Source organism: Epinephelus moara, chromosome 12 (genome assembly GCF_006386435.1).
Source record: "Epinephelus moara isolate mb chromosome 12, YSFRI_EMoa_1.0, whole genome shotgun sequence".
Classification (NCBI taxonomy): domain Eukaryota; kingdom Metazoa; phylum Chordata; class Actinopteri; order Perciformes; family Serranidae; genus Epinephelus; species Epinephelus moara.
In genome coordinates, this window is record NC_065517.1 from 13,736,796 (window position 1) to 13,757,592 (window position 20,797).

At 40.7% G+C, this 20,797-nt stretch overlaps 3 protein-coding genes across 6 annotated transcripts in view; all 3 read left to right on the forward strand.

Annotated features, from left to right (window-relative positions):
• LOC126399182 (uncharacterized) overlaps nt 1-6,444 on the forward strand; it is a 17,483-nt gene extending 11,039 nt beyond the window's left edge. Inside the window, exons 7-9 of the mRNA XM_050059023.1 lie at nt 5,293-5,405; nt 5,962-6,049; nt 6,193-6,444. Of these exons, the coding sequence (XP_049914980.1) occupies nt 5,293-5,405; nt 5,962-6,049; nt 6,193-6,444 (453 nt within the window). The remainder of the gene's footprint in view (nt 1-5,292; nt 5,406-5,961; nt 6,050-6,192) is intronic.
• Nucleotides 6,445-8,478: 2,034 nt separating this feature from the next.
• Nucleotides 8,479-13,040, forward strand: LOC126398734 (uncharacterized). 4 transcript variants are annotated; one of them, XM_050058298.1, is made up of 6 exons: nt 8,479-8,612; nt 9,999-10,310; nt 10,437-10,718; nt 12,248-12,343; nt 12,439-12,464; nt 12,627-13,040. In XM_050058298.1, the coding sequence occupies exons 1-6, from the start codon at nt 8,552-8,554 to the stop codon at nt 12,714-12,716; spliced, it is 867 nt and encodes a 288-aa protein (XP_049914255.1). In that variant the 5' UTR covers nt 8,479-8,551; the 3' UTR covers nt 12,717-13,040. The 4 variants fall into 4 exon arrangements, with proteins under 4 accessions (XP_049914255.1, XP_049914257.1, XP_049914256.1 ...); XM_050058300.1 differs by having other exon boundaries at nt 12,260-12,343; XM_050058299.1 differs by having other exon boundaries at nt 10,437-10,706.
• A 978-nt stretch (nt 13,041-14,018) lies between these two features.
• LOC126398731 (uncharacterized) lies at nt 14,019-19,564 on the forward strand. The gene is made up of 8 exons (XM_050058294.1): nt 14,019-14,086; nt 14,330-14,647; nt 15,514-15,789; nt 16,049-16,135; nt 16,229-16,257; nt 16,640-16,696; nt 16,931-16,996; nt 17,770-19,564. Exons 1-8 carry the CDS (start codon nt 14,026-14,028, stop codon nt 17,893-17,895), a joined length of 1,020 nt encoding a protein of 339 aa, XP_049914251.1. The 5' UTR covers nt 14,019-14,025; the 3' UTR covers nt 17,896-19,564.
• The last annotated feature ends 1,233 nt before the right edge of the window (nt 19,565-20,797 follow it).

Below are 20,797 nucleotides of genomic sequence, written 5' to 3' on the forward strand. Positions count from 1 at the left end.
ACACACACACACACACACACACACACACACACACACACACACACACACACACACACACACACGAAAGATTTGTTTCTTGTTTAATGTCCTTAATTATTAATGCTCTCACACACCCACAGCTGTTTTTTATTCTGTATATAATGTCTTTCTATCAGCATTTCATGAACTAAACACCTGCACTGTGTATATTATACTTATACCTGCTCTGCCTACTGTAACTGCTGCACATGTTCATACTGTATATAACTTAGTGTATTCATATAAACCTCCTATATTTGTTCTATATATTATACAATACAGTGTGTACATTACTCTGAACTATATTGCTATTTAGACGTCTGGTTAGATGCATTATGGTGTCTCAGTATTTGTATTGTGCAGGAACAATAAAGCTGAATCTATTCTGAATTGGCTTCTTGTTGCAACATCTATCTGTGACTTTAAGACTTTCTGGGGGGTTTTAAGCTCTGTGTGGACATATGGAGTGTGTAGACACACAGTGAAGTGGCTGTATGTGGGTAAAGACAGAGACATGAAGACATCAGCCCCTGACTGCTGGGGTCACTGTGGCTTCTTGAGACTTCTCTTTTTAAGTCAAAGCATCTTGAGTCAATCTTGTGTGAACTGACTGATATTTTCACGTGAGAAGCTCAGCAGTTATAACAGGTTTATGTTCCAGGGAACTGATATTTTCACGTGAGAAGCTCAGCAGTTATAACAGGTTTATGTTCCAGGGAACCAGAGACCTCCTGATGACAACACTGTGAGCTGGAAATATGAACTGAAGTGAAGTGACGTGTGAAATGAAAAATGTCTATGAATGATCAGGGACTGTCAGTCAGTGTAAATGATGTTAAGATGCTGGTGGAGACTGTTCATGTTACTGTGATGCAGGACTGTGAATGTCTCACTGTTTTAAACTCAGTAAGAAGCCAAACAGTGAAGCGCAGCCAGTCAGGTCAAACTCAGATCAGACAGTAACTGATGGTGTGTTCAGGTGCTGTCAGAGTATTTATTTCATGAACTATCACTAGCACTCTCGTGTGCTTAAATACAGATAAGTGAACCCAAAGTGACCTGAGAATGCTCCTTTCAGAAGGTTTGGATGCACATGACCACCTACTGTGACTTAATATGAATATGAATTTAAATACATTTTTACACATCTTAAATGCTCAGCTTGTTGTCTCTGCAAGTGACACACTGAAAATGTGTAGCAATGCTTTAACATGAACAGACTTGCTGCTTCAAAATACACCTCAGTCCTGATGCTCAGTGTTTTAACTGTTTGTTGCAGCGAGTCTCAGTGACCCCAAACCTTCCAGGGGTTAAAGTAGTTTAACAATTCGATAGGTGCCCCTTTTTCGTAGTGGACTGTGTAACTTGTGTGTTTCTGATGTCTATGTGGACATCATTAGAGGGTAAAACCTCCAGACCTCCGCTGCTGTTGTTAACCACATTCTCACCAAATCACTTCTCCTTTATCTGACTAACAATCTTCATATGTTTAACGTCCTCTGGTTGATTGATCAAAAACCTGTCTGCTGTTACCATTAATGTAAATTACTGTGTCCATGAAAAATTCAGGATTAATAAAAGCTAATACCACACATAATCAACAGCAAGCAGAGGAGAGAAGACAGTCTGAAGTCACAGCGTGAACGACCAGCATGCACCACAGGGGAGCCAGGTGGAGCCTGCCTCTTAGACATGAGCTCCCCTGAAAACATGACTGTTGAAACTTTGGGGGTCTAAAATATTGACAATATTCTGTTGTTGATTTGCATTTCAATTTCTGTATCTTCATCATCATGGTTCATGTGTAAAATGTGGCTATTATTGATTCATGCATGAGGGTGATTACTCACTTCAATAAAAATTCCAACATACATGCTTTTCTTGCCATCACCATTGAAGCGTGGTGGAGCAATAACAAATTTCATTCATTTAAACTCCCAGATCAGAAGAAAAAAAAAAAACCTTAGTCCCACACACAGAATTGCCATTGTTCATCTGTGATTTGTAGTGAGCATACAGATCTGTCACAAAGAAAACAAGGAAGCTTAAACATGTAATGCTCATACCTTTCCAAGTCTTATTTGTGCTAGAACAGTACATCACTCTGCAGTACACTGTGCAGTTGACCGTATTGTATCACACTGATGTTTGAAAGAATAGAATAGAAAGCCTTTATTGTCATTGCACATTAACTAACATCTCTTTTTTTAAAAAGACAAGTCCAACAGTAAAAAAAAAAAGATTAAATACACACCAAAACACTTACAAGTTTGCTACAGAAAAAAAACATTCGAACCACCTCAACACAGCAATAACCCAAAAGAATACAGCGATAATATACTGAGAAAGGATTCATATTTATGCAACACAACCCACAGTTGATCCAAAGAAACACAATGTCTAAAGAAATATAAACAAAAGTAGTAAGAAAGGAAAAATTCAAGCAAGACAAATCTTTGAAACCAACAAACCAAAGCAAGCAATAAACCAAAACAATTAGTAACAAATCAGTTTTAAAGAAGGGAAAACACACACCAGTACAATATCATATCCTCCTGAGACCCTGTGTCCTCATATGAGGACATCACATTTTGGGTTTACTTGACCTTATACTTCTTAAACTTAAACTTTTTGTCCTCATTCATGGACACTTTCTGTACCATCTAGTGGTAGTAAGAGCACAATACACCAGTCCATTTAAAACAAGATGGCAGCCATCTCTGCCAAGTCAGTCTGAAGCCAGTCCCAACACAAAGTGGACAAGGTCCAAAACCTGATCACATTTTATGATTGGAACGCGTTTGTGATTACTAATGTTTGTAGTTCCATATGGCAACAAATTTGACCAATTTTAGCAACAGTTAAGACACTGTTAATTATGAAGTACTTGTTTGAAGATATGACTTCATCATCATCTCGTTTGAGAACACTGGGACTTAATTATCATTGACAGTGTTTTGTTTTTTTATACTTATTGGGTCCTATTGATCCCAAATAGCTAGGAGAAATTAAAAATGCATACCAAACAAAAGATATAACAGGATGCATCACTGTAGCACACGCAGCCCAGTGTGCCAGATTAACTGGTGGTGGATTTAACTGGTGATAGAGACAGATGTGTTGTGGGCGTGGCCTTTGAGAATCCCACTGTGGAGTTACCAGGAAATAAACATGTTGAACGATCAATCCAACGATCAAATTCATTCATTCATGTATGTGGTGGTGACTTTCCAGACACCACGATAGGAACCGTTTGCTGGACAGCCATTCAAGTAAGTAACAATTGTTTCCACTGATGCCTTCCAAGGTTACATCCATGGAGAACTTGAAGCCAAGACCAGCACGATTTGCCATAGTCTTGCGACATTCACATCTATAAATACTTTGCAATAATAAAACCTAAATGCATCCAAAATACTAGCAAATGGAGGCATCACATATTGTAGCCATCAATATACTGCCATACAATACCAACGTGATTTCATGTCCCTAATCATGTCCATCATCTAAATCGCTTTAAAATGAGTTGCGGTCATGTCTAAGTTGTATGACTGAGTAGTGATGAACAGCGGAGAATATTGTTGTGATGAGAAAGATTAATGTCCGTAGCCTCCAGTGAAAAGCATGATTGATGATACAGAGTATCACAAGTTAATCTGAGTGCGTCACACGTTACCAGTCTGCTCCACATATACGTGCGAACACACCAGACTCTGTCACTCACAGGCTGTATAAATGCATCAACAGTCCTCAGAAACACTTATCAGATAAATAATGATATATGGTACACAGATAGTACTATTAGCAGGACAACTCTAAACTAACTGCTGTTGTATTGTGAACAGGCACCTACGTTGTCAGTCCCAATCCACGTTCACCACAATACAAAGATATATCACTGCACACGTCAATGAATCCTGTAAAAAATGTTCACCTGTCAGTCTAAGTTTGTATCATCTGATGTCAAGTCGATGTGCAGCCTGTAAATGAGAACTACAGTCTGACTTATTCACATCCAAGTCGAGCTCAGTGTGGTGATAGCTATGAGCTGTGGCAAATTGTGATTCACTCAGATTAACTGGTGATATAAGATCTGTAGGCTACCTACCTATAATCATGCTGTATAGTAAAGGCCAGACAATTCACTCAGTCATCACAAGTCTACACTATTCAGTGCCAAGTCATCCAGATCAGACATGACTGAACCCATTTTGCAACTATATAAAAAAAAAAAAAAAAAAAAGGCAATTGGGATAACCACACTCAGGTGTAGGTAATTACAATTGTCAGGCATTGGATTGTCTTTATAATGTTGGTTAACAGGTCAGATCTTGGTGGGTTTGTTCATGGAGTTTGAACAGTGATCAGCAGGTGAAAGAGTAATATACAGAGCGCAAGTAAGAGTGATTAAGCGTTAATTGTGAGTGGTGATTGTGACAGAGTGATTGTCCTTTTGAATGGGAGTGGTAGAGCAAGTGAAGTGTGCTTGTGTGTGTGTTCTAAAGAGGCTGTTATTGTAAGTTTGTGTGTATTTGCTACTGTGCTATATGTTGGTTTGTTTTGTGAGGGTAGGTAGGAGTAGTGAGGAGTAGGTAGGGAGGAGTAGGAGAGATTGGGACAGAGAGAGTAAACCAAAAATGGATCCCAGCATTGTTAAAAGGAGTGCTGGGGTTGAAACTCCACAATTGCTATTCTGAGGGGTCAACCAGCCGAGACAAATATGTCATCAAGAGGAGAGCTGATGCCTTCAGGGTAAAGAGTAAGGATGCATGTTACATGGACTTAACACAATAATCATCTGCTATGGTAAAACTCCAAGGGTACGTCCCAGGTCTCTTAATTTTATACTGCTAACTCCTAACTCGAACCGAAAGTCGTTCGAGGTCCGCCATCTTTAAGGCCGTCTCATGTCTCTTATTCCTGCCAGTAAGGGGTTAGCATTAGGAGTTAGGAGGGATCTGTTAGGTGTGATGATTAAGGTAACACGAGAGGTTCCTAACAGGAAGTCTTTTTCAGCTTGAGGCCCTGACGTATAAATACCTGCCCCCTACATCTGGCTCATTTGAACGAGATGGCGGAGAAACAGCGCAAGTACCCGTTACATGCATTCTTTGCAATGAAACGCTGTAATTCACATGCCTACGTGACTACAAAGAGTAACGTTAATATTTCATGCAAGACTGTAATTAAGTTTATTTCATTCACAACCCGTTGCGTTGTTCAGTGGACTGTCGGTGATATGTGGCTGTTAAATGTGCAGCTGCTCATGTCCAGAACCTGTTGTGTTCAACAGGGACCAACGACGAAGTCCTCAGACTTATCGACCTGCGGGTCGCCAATGACAACCTCTTCACGGGGAAGAGGTATACCTCCAAGAAGGCCTGGATGTGAGTTCAGTTTCATATGCTACCTGAATGCCATTTCGCTCAGCAGCACAAACATGTGCACTGTGTGATGATTCGATGTGTTTATTCATTCAGTTTAAAGTTACAGGGACAATGCACGTTAATAAACGTTTCTGTAAATGTGCCATCCTGGCTCATTTTCAACTGCAGTCCCTGGGCAAGTGTGATGGCAAATACAAGACTTAAAAGTACATTAAAACAAAGACGACAACACTGTACACTTCATAAGAACACATAAAACGCTAGGAATAAAGACAATACGTAAAACATTGAACAAATAAGGCACACTTATTGTGTAGATTTTGTTCTTTGTACTTGCTGTTACTGTTGTTGTCTTACTGATTTCATGTAGTTAACATCAACCTGCCAAAGGGACTAGAGATGGAAATTAGCTGCTGGCCATAATCTTGCATATTCACATGTTAAATGTTCATCAGTATGTATTGTCCCTATTTTAAATAAATACATAGTGTTTGCTGTAATTGTCATGCATCTTGCCTATTGTGAGTACACTCAGTACATGTTTCATTCTTCACAGAGAAATCACACAGCTGCTGGACATGGGGGACAGGGTGACCCCCATTCAAGTGTCCAAAAAGTGGGACAATCTAAAAATCCAGTACAAGGTGAGATTTTGTACTCATTATGAGCTCAGTTCACACTCATAAAGCATTTGTGACTGTTGTTGGTTATACATAATGTCATATTTCTACATTACACTGACACATCCCTTTTGATATCTTCCAGAAGCTGAGGAACCCTCCCACAGGCACGGGGACAGACGGGAGGGGAGGAGACAGCAGCCACATGGCCATTCTATGCCCAGATGCACGAGGCCATCGGGGCACGGCCCTCCATCGAGCAGCATGTCCTGATGGACTCGTGCAACCCGGTAGATGAGCCTGTGGCCCAAGAAGAAGCGGAACTCCAAGGCAGCAATCCTGGCCTCCCTGGAGGAGGAGGCTGCCAAGGAGGCCGAGGCCAGACGAGAGGCGAGAGAGGCCAGGAAAAGGGCTCTTGACCTGCTAGAGGAGGCAGTCAGGACATTTTAAGTTTGTTTTTATATCCTCACAGGACTCTTTAAGTTTGTTATATCCTCATCTGTTTTTGTGAGCCTGCAGTGTTTTCAGTTATAATGTAATTATGTTATATTGATACCTCACAGTTGTAACTGTTGAAACCTTGTTGAAAAACTGGCACGATACAGATGTACATTGTTAATATTTGAATGAATGAAAGCCCTTAAGAGCATAAACTTGTTTCCTGTTCTAGTCTGAACGAATAATTATGCTAGCACTTCCTGGAAATAGGTTGTGTTATCATACATAACAACCCAAATGATCTTCTGCCTCCTCATGCCTGGACCTGAATTCTGCATTTAAAAAGGTCCCTGAACAAATTGGTGGCTGAGCACCCCAACCAGTGGGATCAGAACCTCCAGTCAACCATGTTTGCCCTGAGGACAGCTGACAACACAATACAGCCCCTACTATCTGATGTTTGGGAGGCAAAGCATCGTTTAGAGATCCCAAAGGACTACGAAGTAAGACTGTCAATTGTTTTCATCCTTTAGGAGTCTGAATTTGGATCATTTGTGTCCTCTACAATTTCTGTGATTCCTAGCAGGTGATCGAGGAGAAGGTCTGCAACCTCGTGAGGAGAGAGGAGATCTGCCATGGACTGAGGGATCAGGGCAGAATATATAAGGAGGTCAAGGCCAACGTGAAGAAAAGCCAGGTAAAGGTCCGCAAGAGGACGGAGGAAGAGGCCAGGTGGATGATTTTAAAGTGGGGGACCTTACTCTGAAAAAAACGTGCAACAGGAGATGAGGAAAGGGGGCAAGTTGGAGGCCAACTTGGTGGGACCTCTTAGAATAATCAAAATAGAGGGAAAGAATGCAGACCTGGGGCCCGCTGTTCGAAAGTAGAATCAAGCAATCCAGGATAAGTGGAAAAGCGAGGCTGGACAAAGTCTCATAAGTCCATCCTGGCTTAATTGGTTGTTTGAACGCCAAGCCAGGCTGAGGAGGAGCGGCTATGTCAAGACAGGTGTAACTTATTCAGGTAAGTGCGAGTCCGCGGCTTTCTTAAATGAGTACTGCCTGAAGGACATCCATGGTGTCCACAATTGCTGTGCTAATAGATATGTGTTACAGAATTCACAAGCTGCATGAGGCGGGAGAGCTCCGGTACACACGCCACGACCAGCAGACAGCCACGCTGCAAGGCAGAGGGACAGAGCAGATGTAATGGCCCCACACACACACACACACACACACACACACAGACCGAAATCCCCCCAAAGACACGCAGCAAGACAGCACAACTTACAGCTTCAGAGGATCAGAAGAGCCACAGTACACCGCCAGGCGCCAGCCAAACTGTGGACCACGCTGGACAAAGACACCAGGCTCCAGGAAGAGATGAGAGTGCTGAGCAACAGACACCTGCCCAGATCATAGTTCTGCCAGCCCCGCCCAACAATCAGGGCGCAGGCCATTAATGAGCCACACCTGGCTGCAGGCACTGAGGAGGGGGAGAGAGGGGCAATGATCCAATGAGTGCCACACATGTCAGCAAAGTACGATTAAGTTACTGAAACATACAATTAACAATGTCAAATGGTCCTTATACACAATATTTTCTCAGATAATGTTGAACCATAGAGATGAAAGTGTGCCAAATTCTGTCAGTTTGCCAGATATTTTGTTATTTTTAGACTAGTCACTAGTCTGAGTTTAAACTTCCGTATAAACATCAGTGAATTAGTCATAAGGAATATCCCATCTCCTGACCTCTTTACTGTTGGTTCCTTCTAAGGCTGCTGATGATTATTATTGCTAATGGATACAGTTTATTGTTGCGTAAATCAATGTGAATATAGTAAACTATCTGAAATATAAACAGTCTTTGACTTGTCAAATTCAGGAAGATTAGGAAAAGAATGATGTAGACTGAGCACCCAGGAACATGAATTTAGCAACATACAAAAGTTGTTTCAAAAAAGGTCAGAAAGAGGAAGTTATACAAACCTCAACACAGAAAGTAGAGTCTCCATTTCTCTTAAACACACATCAGCTCAGAGACTCTGACAGTTCACAGCTGAGAGGGGACAGGAAAAAACACAAGATGGTTAAAATTAGGTGGATTGAAATGTCTTTATTTATGAAACTGCTGCTTCAGTTCACAGGTAAGAACACATACCACATATCCACCTTATTCCTGAGAAGTGATTATGGGCGTAACTTCCGGCCAGATAGCAGCTTTTTAGCTTTGTGGTTAATATTGGTGGCCAAACGCCAACCACGGTTCGTTTTGAAAGTAAATTCCCTTCAGTTTAGTAGAGATTGCTTTGTTTTTAAACAACAGCCCAGAAGCAACATCCAAGTGGCCTGGCTAGGGATTGGTGCAAAGACTCGGGGCAAAATTAATCAGGACCGTAGTATTAATAGGCTCCGCTGTTATCGGCTCTTTCATCATTACTTTTTAAAGTTTTGGTTTCACCTATCATCATGCTGCAGCCTCTTTTCTGCATTCTGCATGCTGACCTCTTCCACACACACAGGCAGACACACAAACATAGTAGATTGAAGTCTTTATTTTTACTCTGTTTCTGCATTATGCGATGTTCCTTGGTCAGATATATGACTAAAGTTTCAAATGTGAAACAGTAAACATTGCTACTTTTAATACAATAATTTGCAGCTGTGGGCGGCACGGTGGTGTGGTGGTTAGCACTGTCGCCTCACAGCAAGAGGGTTGCCGGTTCAATCCCGGGTGTGGGAGCCCTTCTGTGCGGAGTTTGCATGTTCTCCCCGTGTCAGCGTGGGTTCTCTCCGGGCACTCCGGCTTCCTCCCACAGTCCAAAGACATGCAGATTGGGGACTAGGTTAATTGATAACTCTAAATTGTCCGTAGGTGTGAATGTGAGCGTGAATGGTTGTTTGTCTCTATGTGTCAGCCCTGCGATAGTCTGGCGACCTGTCCAGGGTGTACCCTGCCTCTCGCCCGATGTCAGCTGGGATAGGCTCCAGCCCCCCCGCGACCCTCAAGAGGATGAAGCGGTTAGAAGATGAATGAATGAATGAATTTGCAGCTGTTAAGAAATTTGTCATTACCAACAGCTAGAAAAAGTTCAATAGGTTGCCTGCTGCTGAAGATGTCTGGCCCATCGACATTTTCTAGTTTTAGAATTTGTAATTGATGGCCCCCCACCATAAGAGTCTGAGAGAGGATTGAATAAGAATTTGCACGAAAAAGTAATCCTTTCATGTCGTGATGATACATGGTCAGTCTCTGTTATTGTGTGATGGCGTCGGACGGCATCACAGGGAAATGCACCCAATCAACAACGTAAGTAAGGGTCCGTAAAATCCGAGTAGGGTAGGTGGGGGTGCTGGTGGACCGGTCTTACAATCACCAACTTTCATCCGAGAGGCCGGTGTTCATGTTGCACATTCGTCACATCGCTGGTGTGTACAGACCTTTGAGCTGTATCTAAAACTATCCTCACACTAGCTGTCAGCATGAAAGCACATTCATTCATTCAATTTTCTTCTCTCATTTTATTCAACAGCAGTGACCGGACAATATTCCCCCAGCTTTGTTGTCAGCGATGGAGATGATGTCACTTTGCCTTGTGGAAATGTGATAGATGATCGGAGTGAATGTGAGGGTGCTTACTGGATCTTTAGTAGTTCACTAAGCACATTCTCGTTAATGCTGGTGGACCAGGGGCAGATTGAGGCTAAATCAGACAGACTGAGTGTTACAGAGAACTGCTCGCTGGTGATGAAGAAGGTCACATTTGAGGATGTTGGTCGTTACAGCTGCAGACAGTTTGAATCAGGACATGGAGATGCCCATGTTCATCTGTCTATTATCAGCAGTGAGTATTTACAGTATGTTTTAAGCTTAAACTGACTGTCTGAACAATATAAACATAATAATTATGATAACAGAAATGAGTTTTACTCTTTCCATCTTTCTCTCACAATGTCTCCGTCTTCACCAGTGACTGAAGATAACGACGCTGATGGAGTGACCTTAAACTGCTCTGTGTTGACACATGATTGGTGTATACACACACTGGAGTGGCTGTATGAGGGTAAAACTGTGGATGAAGACATGGAGAAATCACAGTCTGAGTGCTCGGTTACTGTGACATTTCCTACTACTCATCCCAAGCAGAAGCCACAGTCTCACGAGTTGTTTAAGTGTAAAGTGACTGATGATTTCAGTGGAGACGTGCAGCTGTTCACCTTCAGCCGACCTCAGACCTCAGGTGAGAAACCAGGTGAGATTATTATCGCAGTATAAACTAACTCATAAACTACTTTCTTTTTAATCTTTGAAGATTTATTAATATCCTTATTTTTATTATCCTAACTCATTGCAGATGGAAAACCTCAGATATTATTTTCTCACTGTACAGTTTGTTTGCTTTTATCGTTTCATTTGTCCAGGTGCACAAAGCACAAAATCAAGAGCCAACACAACTGGTTCGCTTCATACTTGTCAGACAGGAAGTTTTGTGTGTCGGTTAATAATGTCAAGTCATCCATTTCCCCTATCAAGTACGGTGTGCCTCAAGGGTCAATCTTTGGTCAATCTCATTCTCATTATACATGCTCCCCTTGGGTGATGTCATCAGTCGACATGGTGTCTCTCTCCACTCTTATGCGAATGACACTCAGCTGTACCTTCATCTTACACCAACTGACCTCAGCATGCTGAGCTCTCTACAGAACTGTCTGTGTGATATCAAAAATTGGATGTCAGCATTGGAGGTCACAGCATATCACAAAACAAATACTGCCATCTACCACATCCACCTGTCACAAGACGTAAAGCCTGTTGCAAGAAATCTTGGTGTGATGTTCAATAGTAATTTATGTTTTGAACAACATGTCACTAAGCTTGTCCAATCATGCTTTCATCACCTCAGAAATATTGCTAAAGTAAGATTTATTTTAACTTTTAGAGATACAGAAACTGTTACACATGCTCTTATCTCTTCACGTCTTGATTATTGCAACAGCCTTAATTCCCGTCTCAATCAAAAAACGTTATGACTTCAGACTGCTCAGAACTCACACCAGTTTTAGCCTCTTTACATTGGCTCCCTGTTTGTTTCAGGATTGACTGTAAAATCTTAATGATTACTTTTAAGCAGTGATGGCCAAATGAAGCTTCATGAACCACTGTCTTTACTTTCTGACCCCACTAGACCCCACGTGAGGGCTCAGAAAACAAAGACAATGGTTCATGAGGCTTCATTTTGCCGCCACTGCTTTTAAGACTCTTCATGGACTGGCTCCAGATTACATTTCAGACCTGTTAGTCCCTTATGAACCTTTACGTATTCGAGATCCTCGGGCAGAGGTCTTCTGCTTGTCCCAGAGTCCAGACTGAGGACCAAAGGGGACAGAGCTTTTGCCACCAGGGCCCCGAGGCTCTGGAATGACCTGCCGAAGGATATAAGGCTGTCCGAGTCACTGGCTTCGTATAAGTCTCTCCTAAAAAACATACCTCTATCGGAAAGCATATCCTGACTTTATCTTCTGTCTGTCTATTTCATTGCTATCTTCCTGATTTTAATGCCCTTTTATTATCTTGATTTTAACTTTGGCCTTATTTTAACTTTTACTAAATGACGTTTTATGACTTGTTATTTGTTTTGTTCTTCTTGTATGAGGTTTTTATTTGTATTTAGTTTTATTGTACAGCACTTTGTGCTTTGAACAGTGCTATATAAATAAAATTTATTATTATTATTATTACTATTATTATTATTATTATAAAAAATAGTTTTCATGTTTTAAGTCCAATTTTCAGGTTGGCTGAGGTGTATAGTAGTGTGTGGAGGCTTAACAACGCTCATAATAATTGCTGTGGCAGTCAACATATGGACAAGAAAAGGTGAGAATATTCACATATTAAATTTCTATAAACCAGGAACTTTGCAAAGTGTGGATTTTCACTGTGACACTAAACTATTTTTGTTTCCTTTCAAGGCAAATCACAGATGGATGACAATGCTGTGAGTTTCAAAACTGGATAATCAAATGCCTGTGTGCAGTATTTCATACTTACAATGAGAATAAACAGTACTGACTGTATTGTTTAGAATATAAGTGGCTACGGCAAATGAGCCAATTGATTTGTTCCATTTTATCTTACTGTGTTGCGGTGTTTTTCACAGGTGCATGATGATGATGATGATGGTACAGTGATCTATGAAAATGTTGGAGAACCTTCAGCTTCTGTCAGACTCCACTCACCATCAACTTAAACATCATCTCACTAGAAAAAAAGAGTCCCCTGCAGTTAATCAGCATCTCAAGATCATTTTGCGTTTTTGGTGGGTTTCAGTGACTGAATCTTTTCTTTTCATGTTGTAGCTTTGCCGCAGTTTTATCATCATTTGTGCAGAAGAACTTATCTTGAAGTAACTTTCATTCAGGGTTGTTTTTAACATGTTTGCTTGGAGACAAATATGTTGTCAGACTTTTGTAGAATGAACTTGAATGAACTGTGAATTCTAATCGAGTCAGTATCTTTGTTGTAACTGGTAATATAATATAATCTGTAAATAAACTTTTTTTAAAAAGAAAAACTGTACATGTTGTCATTTTAATATCAAGTTTCTGTATACCAAAAATATATTTCAACGTAGACTTTTTGGCACAGACATTAATTTAAATCCTTTTTGTAAGATAAGAATACATTCTGTGAGCTATAAACTAAATTTCTGAAATGTTACGAAACTAGTCTAATGAACCCAAATGCAGATAAAGACACAGACTGGGAGCAGGATCAGATAGGTGGTTTTTTAGTGAATAAATGAGTGGAGGAGTGTTGGGAGGCAAAAGTCTGAAGTTGGGGAGTGAAGCAGGGGAGCTGGGCCGAGGAAGCCAGCCAGAGGTTCCAGAGCAGTGGGGTGAACGAAGCAGATGAGATCCAAGTGGTTTCTCAGTTGTGCAGGAGTTTAGTGAAGGGGAGAGCTGATGTGATGGCGTATGGTTACCAGGAGGAGAAGGGGGGGCTGGAGCCTATCCCGGCTGACATTGGGCGAGAGGCAGGGTACACCCTGGACAGGTCACCAGACTATCACAGGGCTGACACATAGAGACAGACAACCATTCACGCTCACATTCACACCTACAGACAATTTAGTGTCACCAATTAACCTGCATGTCTTTGGACTGTGGGAGGAAGCCAGAGTATCTGGAGAAAACCCACACTGACACGGGGAGAACATGCAAACTCCGCACAGAAGTCAACCGGGATAATGCTGCAGGCACAGGGAAACAGGTATTATTATTGAAGCAGAGTAGATTGAAAATCAGAGAAAGAGAGGGAGAGAGAGAGGAGGAGGGAAGCTCTTGGCTAGGAGGGAGAAGAGGCTGCAGCAGAGGCTGTGACATGAACAGATAAAAATGAAATCAGCCCCTCCTGCATAAATTCAGCAACTTGCATAAGAGAGACTTTGAGGAAGTGACACATTACTCATCACAGGAAGTATTCTAATTCATTTCGTAACATGCATCAGTTGAAAGACTGACAGACAGCTGAGAGAGAACAGACAGAAGAGAAGCACAATGATTGAATTCCGATGGATTAAAGTGTCTTTATTAATGATTCTGGTGCTGCAGTTTACAGGTAAGGATAAATATAACAGAAAAACCAGAAATATTACAAAACGTAACTTTCATTAGGGTAATGATAATGGTACTGCTGTAGATACAGCAACTTTTATTTAACTTAGACAGCCACGTCTGCTGTTTGTGTGTTAAATATACTGAGTTTTATAAAAGTTGGAAACAAAAGTTATCCTCCCACTATCAGCATAAAAGCACGTTAATATTTCAAATAGTTTTCCTGTTTCCCTCATCTTTTTCACAGCAGTTGCAGAACAGGTCCTCTCCTTGATTGTCAGTGTTGGAGATGATGTCATCTTGCCTTGTGACAGTGTGACAGATAATCAGAATAACTGTGATGGCACTGCATGGGTCGTCACTTTATCAGGAAACAGAGTAGAAGATCTGGTTAAACTTGGGCAGATTGTTGAAAATGCCAAAGCTAAATCAGACAGACTGAGTGTAACAGAGAACTGTTCTCTGGTAATGAAGAAGGTCACAGCTGAGGATGTTGGTCGTTACGACTGTCAACAGTCTACATCAGGAAAACCTGACACGCTGGTTTATCTGTCTGTTATTAACAGTGAGTATTTACATCATTTTCAGATCAAACTATTTTGTTAAAGTGTTTAGGATTTAGGGGGATCTATTGGCAGAAATTGAATATAATAAAATAAGTATGTTTTCATTAGTGTATAACCTTAAAATAAGAATTGTCATATTTTTGTCACCTTCGAATGAGACGTTTATATCCACATAGGAAGTCCGTCCTCGTCCATGCAAATTGCCATGCTGCACTGCTACGTTTCTACAGTAGCCCAGAACGGACAAAGCAAACACTGGCTGCAGATCGGGCCATTTGCATTCCCGCATTAGCCGCCATAGTTAGATTAGTTGTTTTAGAGAGGTTGAGACCTCTGCGGATAATTCAGCTCCCAGTAAAAACCTCCTCAACATTTGGATCTGAAGTTACAAGAGGAAAAAGGTGAGCAAACATTAGCAGGTGCTGGGCTAGCAGCCTGTTTGTGATGACCCTAACAGCATCAGAGAAGGACAGATTTGTAACATAAAACTGCTTTATTCCGTGTTTTTAACCACTTTTCGTTTTGTTTGGAAAGGAAAGGACACTTATTTTTATTTTGAATACATTGATGTATTTTTCAAAATTCAAGATCAACACATGAATTTTCAGTTTCAAATTTTATTTTTTCAAGTACAAAACTTTTGCCCCTAATGTAGCTCCATACTTCTGCGGATAATTTGGCTCCTTGTAAAAACTTCCTGAACAATAAACATTGACGGAATTCTAACTAGGGCGAGTTTTAGCTGGTTGCAATCTGCAATTCAACGCTAGACACCACCAAATCCCCCTAAATCTTACACACTTCACTTTTTAAACAATATACTGAAACATCGCAATAATCGGTTGAGTAAATTTGTCTTTATCAGTGAAGGCACACGAAAATGGTGACGAGGTGACACTGTCCTGCTCTACATCAAGTAACACGTGGTGTATTCACAAAGTGAAGTGGCTGTATGTGGGTAAAAATGGGGATCAAGATAACCAAGACATGCCAACATCATATCCTGACTGTTCAGCTAGTGTAACATTTCCTACCATCGATCTCAAGCAGAAGTCAAAGTATCAGTGTGAAGTGACTGATGGTTATACTAAAAAAGTGCAGCCGTTTCCCTTCAGCCGTCAGTCCTCAAGCGAGAAACCAGGTGAGATCATGATGAGTGGTTTATATTTACCGTGAACTAATGTGTATTTGTTAAATTTAAACATTTACCATCATATAATTCATTTCCATTTAGTCACAGCAGACTTGTGAGGTTTTCTTTAACCATACAGTTTGCTGGGTTTTGTTATTTCATTTATCCAGGTGAGGATGCAACAACGGTAAGAACGACTGAAAGCAGCACAAACTCAAGGACCTATTCATATACCCAAATGTTCCTAATGTTTTTATTTATTTTCCAGGTTGGTGGTTGTACATCATTGGGGCTGTGGGTTTAGTGACAGTACTAATAATCATTGTAGCTGTCATCATATGGAAGAGACCTAAAGGTGAGAACATTCACGGATGAAACTTTTTGCAAAAGAAGGTTTAAAAAAGCTGGATTTTTACCGTGGAAACTAAACTAAACTTTATCTTTTCAGGCGGCAAAACACAGATGGATGACGACACTGTGAGTTTAAAACTGAATAATCAGTTGTTTACACAATTTTGACTGGAAGCAAGGGGAACCAGCTTGCCTGGCTCTGTCCAAAGTTAAAGAAAAAAGCTGACTAATTAACACGTGTTATCTGTGTGTTTAATCAGTTCAGAACTACGTCTTGATGAACAACAGTTTATCCATCTGTCCAGCATGAGTCTGATGTAGTGTGTATGTAGCTCGGTCCCAGCTCATTCAGGGCTTTGTATACAAGGAGGAGGAGCTTAAAATATGACACGAATCTGGGAAGTTGCTGCACCCAGCTGTTGTTCACCAAGAAATAGTTACAAATTAAGTACAAATTGTGGTTTTTATTTATAAAAATGTGAACTGTAACCAGAGTGTGTTTGTGCAGGCACGGAGCTTAAACCCTGCGGTGACTCAGCCTGGCCCAGAAACCAGTCAGGAGACGGTGAGATCACTCAGTACAAAGTTACACTCAGTGTTATGTGTATGTAAGGCTGAATATTAAGATTCATTTCCTTCTGCCATCGACAAGAAAAGGGAAGGAAGTAGAGGCAGCTGAATTACACCAGAATAGAACATAAAAGTGTGAAGCAGGAAGTTGTGAGTGTGAAGTGTGGGGTAACGTGGAGAAAACAAACAAAAACAAACAAAAAAAACGGAAGGTGTCTTTTCTCTGCAGGCTGATCCTGAAGATGGTGTTTCCTACACTTCTATCAGCTACAAGAAGACCAAAAGCAAAGCCCAGGTAAGATGTCTGACTGGGTACACTGGTGACATACTAAAGAAACAAAACACAAGTTAAGTGAAGAGTAGAGACACAATTCTACGACTAAAACCCACTTATTTTTGCCTTTTAAGACGGCTATAATCCATATATTATTATGTGAAATGATATTGTGACAATGAAAGGCATTGCTCATGGTGATGAACCTACAGAGAATTATCACTCAACCACCTGGATCTCACTTCTGCTCGGCTTTATGGAGTATAATGGTTTCAGCTCATTGTTTATCTTTACAGCCCTCAGCTGTACTGTTCTGCTTCACTCTTACCGCTGTCACACTGTAGGGTAGTCTTCAGTGAAAAAGCTGTGAACGGCCACTGTACACTACCTGCCCAGCAGCAAACAGCAGACAGACACAGTTAGAGACCAGATGGTGAACATAGTGGAGCATTAAGCAGCTAAATTTCTCTCTGAGAGCTAAAATAGAGTGGATATTGGCCATGCATTCATCAGTTAGATACAAACACCACTCCTAATGTGAATGTTTCTCTGTGTCTGCAGGATGTGTAAATAAGGTTCACCATCATTTGTCATAAGTTTTTATAGTCCTGGTGATTTCCTTTATCATCACTATAAGAGTAGCACATCATCTTCACCTGTACACATATAAAAGCTGCAGCAAAGTGAATATTTCAGTTGTTACATGGCGACAAAATTAGGACTTTCAGAACTCCCGTCCATGTTGTGTATGTTATTTACTGTATGTGTGGTGCTGTTTCCCTCTTGATTCTCAGGTTAAATATGATGATGATGAAGGTGATGCAGTGACCTACAGCACCGTCAAAGTTTCCTCTTCTGCTGCTGGAGCCTCTGCCGATGCCAGTGACCTCTATGCCACCGTCAACGAACCAAACAAATAAGAGAGCACAGCGCCTGAGAAACATTTGACAGGCTCTGGATATTCACCGGCGTTTTTGAGTGAATATTGGAATCTTTACTCATCAGGCCCTAATCCATAATGGACAGATCAAATCAAAGAACAGCGATCTGAAAAAAAAAAAAAACGGTAGAATGGTGACCTTTAAAAGTATGTACCTTTAGGGTTCCCGTGGTCGCGAAATTCCTGGGAAATGAAATTAGAAGAAGAGTTTTCCAGGCCTGGAAGTGATTTGGAATTAACTAAATGTTTTGGAAAAGTTTTGAATTTGCATTGTTTTGACCATTGTTCAAAATATATTCATAAAAATCCCAAAACATGGCGAGCATTAGGCGAAATGATTCCTGTATTACTAATTTAAAATCTAGTGTTGCACTGCGTGACCACTGAAATGTAGCTTACATTGCAAGAGAGACACAGACCAGACTGGCATCACATCATCGCCAAGGCCCAGGTCCCTTATGGAGGAAAGAAATGTGCCATCACATAAAAAGAGAAACAAGAAAATGCCAAAAAGATATTGTGTCGGGGGTCAACCAAGGGTATCCACTCTGAGATTTGAGGCACATAATGTTTGTTAAAATTGTCAGTGTTGTAAATCGCTAGATAATGCTGGTGATACCTGTCATGATCCAGACATCAAGATATGAATGAATGTGTGATGGGTCAGTGATCCACCAGGATAGGGAAGCCTGAAGGGACACGACAGCGATCGACCTTGATTTATTAAGGTATCGTCAGCGCTCAGGTTCAAATGCATACAAACTTGTCGAAGTAAAATCCAAACACACGTCAAATTGCTTTTACATTCACAGGATCTTCACTTTTCTATCCTTGAAAAATCTTAAATCTAGCGACTGCAAGCAGTTTGCTTATCGACAAATGCCTGAGAAGTGCATGTTTAATAATGTTATGCTTATTTATTTTAAACTACCTAAATAAAGTCATGGAAATGGGGTAAAATAATACGAAAAAAATTATGCACTTAATTGTCTGACGTTCTCCATGTATACCACAGATGCAGCCTGCTGGTTTGAGGCCTCTCTGCTTCACTGAGCATGACTGCAGGAGGGATGGGGTAAACACTGAGGCTTACAAGTGTGCATGTATTTATCACAGACCTTCTCCATGCTGCGGAGATATAATGGACACAGTTTGTCCATGCCCTATTGAATGACACATAGTAATATTTCCTGATGTGACTCGGCAGGACGACATCATTTTGTCTATGCCTGTAATAGAAATCACACTTTACAGCAATGGTAAAGGTTTGGTTAGGTTTATGCACAATGACAACTTGGTTAGATTGAGGGAAGCATCATGGTCTGTTCAAGTTAGGGGAGCTTTGTCGCCATGGTTACACTTACAAACATGGTTACAATTCAGGAATGATCATGGTCATGCTTCAAAAAAAATATGCCAGCAGGTGACTGACTCCTCTTTGCCAAGGTTTTGAATTTGAAATCAGATACCAATGTAATGTATATGTGGATATTTCAGACCAGCTTGTATCATAACACGTTTTACATTTACAACTGAATATTTAAAGCTTTCTGATGGGAACAACAAGTCATCTTTTACACCCAGTGAATTTCACCTACTAACACTCTATTGTGTTAATGACGCTGTTTATTCCTACTGGGACATTATGTAAAGACAGACCTGGATTTCATTTAAAAATAAATTGATTATATAACTAAATAAGTGGTTTATGATCATTTCCAGGGTGCACTGTAGTAAACATATTTTTGTCCAGAAGGGGGGGTGGTAGGCTAGAGATACATTTTGCTTTATGAACTTTATGAATGTTAAATACTAATATTAAGTATGCTAAGTGTGTCACATATATGTATGTTTTCAGCTTTCTTTGTCCTGTTAAGTGCTCAAAAGCAAACCTAGAGGAGGAGACTGAATAAACTGTCATCCTTGAGATTCATATTAAACAGTTGTCTGAGAGGAAACTGAGCATCTAGAGGGGATATGCATCCTTTATGTTGGCATAGATACAGCCAATAGATGGCACTAGAGGGCAGAGTCAAAAGTTTCTGACTAAAACCAATGAGGTGGCAGTGGTGGAGATTGTAACATTGTACCTTTAAATGTGGGCAGTGTGTAGACAGCAGTGGTCTGTGTGGCCATTATTCACATCCCAACACATGGACAGAGAATTCTTTGTCACTATATCACCAGTTTCAGTATATTCTCCAGTTGTATCACACTTGTACTACGCTTCACTGCCTCCACCATCTGCTGTGGTGCTCCGTTTCATTCCAGTCCTTAGGCTTTCAGAAAATATGCACAAATACAGACAAAATGAACACAGAGTATGGACAGAGGGCTCCATCCGTCTCTGTGTCTAATGTTGAGCATAAATGAGCTGTTTATATCTACATATGAAGTGTGTCCACTTCTGCAGAGTCTGCCATGTTTTAGAGTAGCCCAGAAGGGACATATCAAACATTGCGGACAGGGTCATTTGCATTTTCACGTTTACACATTGGTCACTTTACTTCTCCTACTCACTTGGCACATGGGAGAAGTTCTGCATCCTCACCACTAGATGCCACTAAATCATTCACACTAGAACTTTCAAATGTGACTGAAGGAGTTTGGTCATCAGTCCGGTCAGAGAAGCAGATTCTCTCCACTGCATCTGTGAGATCTGTCACAGCCTGGCTCAAGGGAAGGACAAAGAGGAGAGGGCAACACATAACTTTTATCTTCACATTTATTTAACAAAATATAAGTTTAATCAGTGCAATATGAAGTGTGTAAATCAGTAACATCAGCAGTGCTTTGTGTGTTTGAGTGTACAGTGAAGTGTAATGAACAAAGAAAGTAAACACAACAGGAAAAAAACCTAAAGCAGACAACAAACCATACAC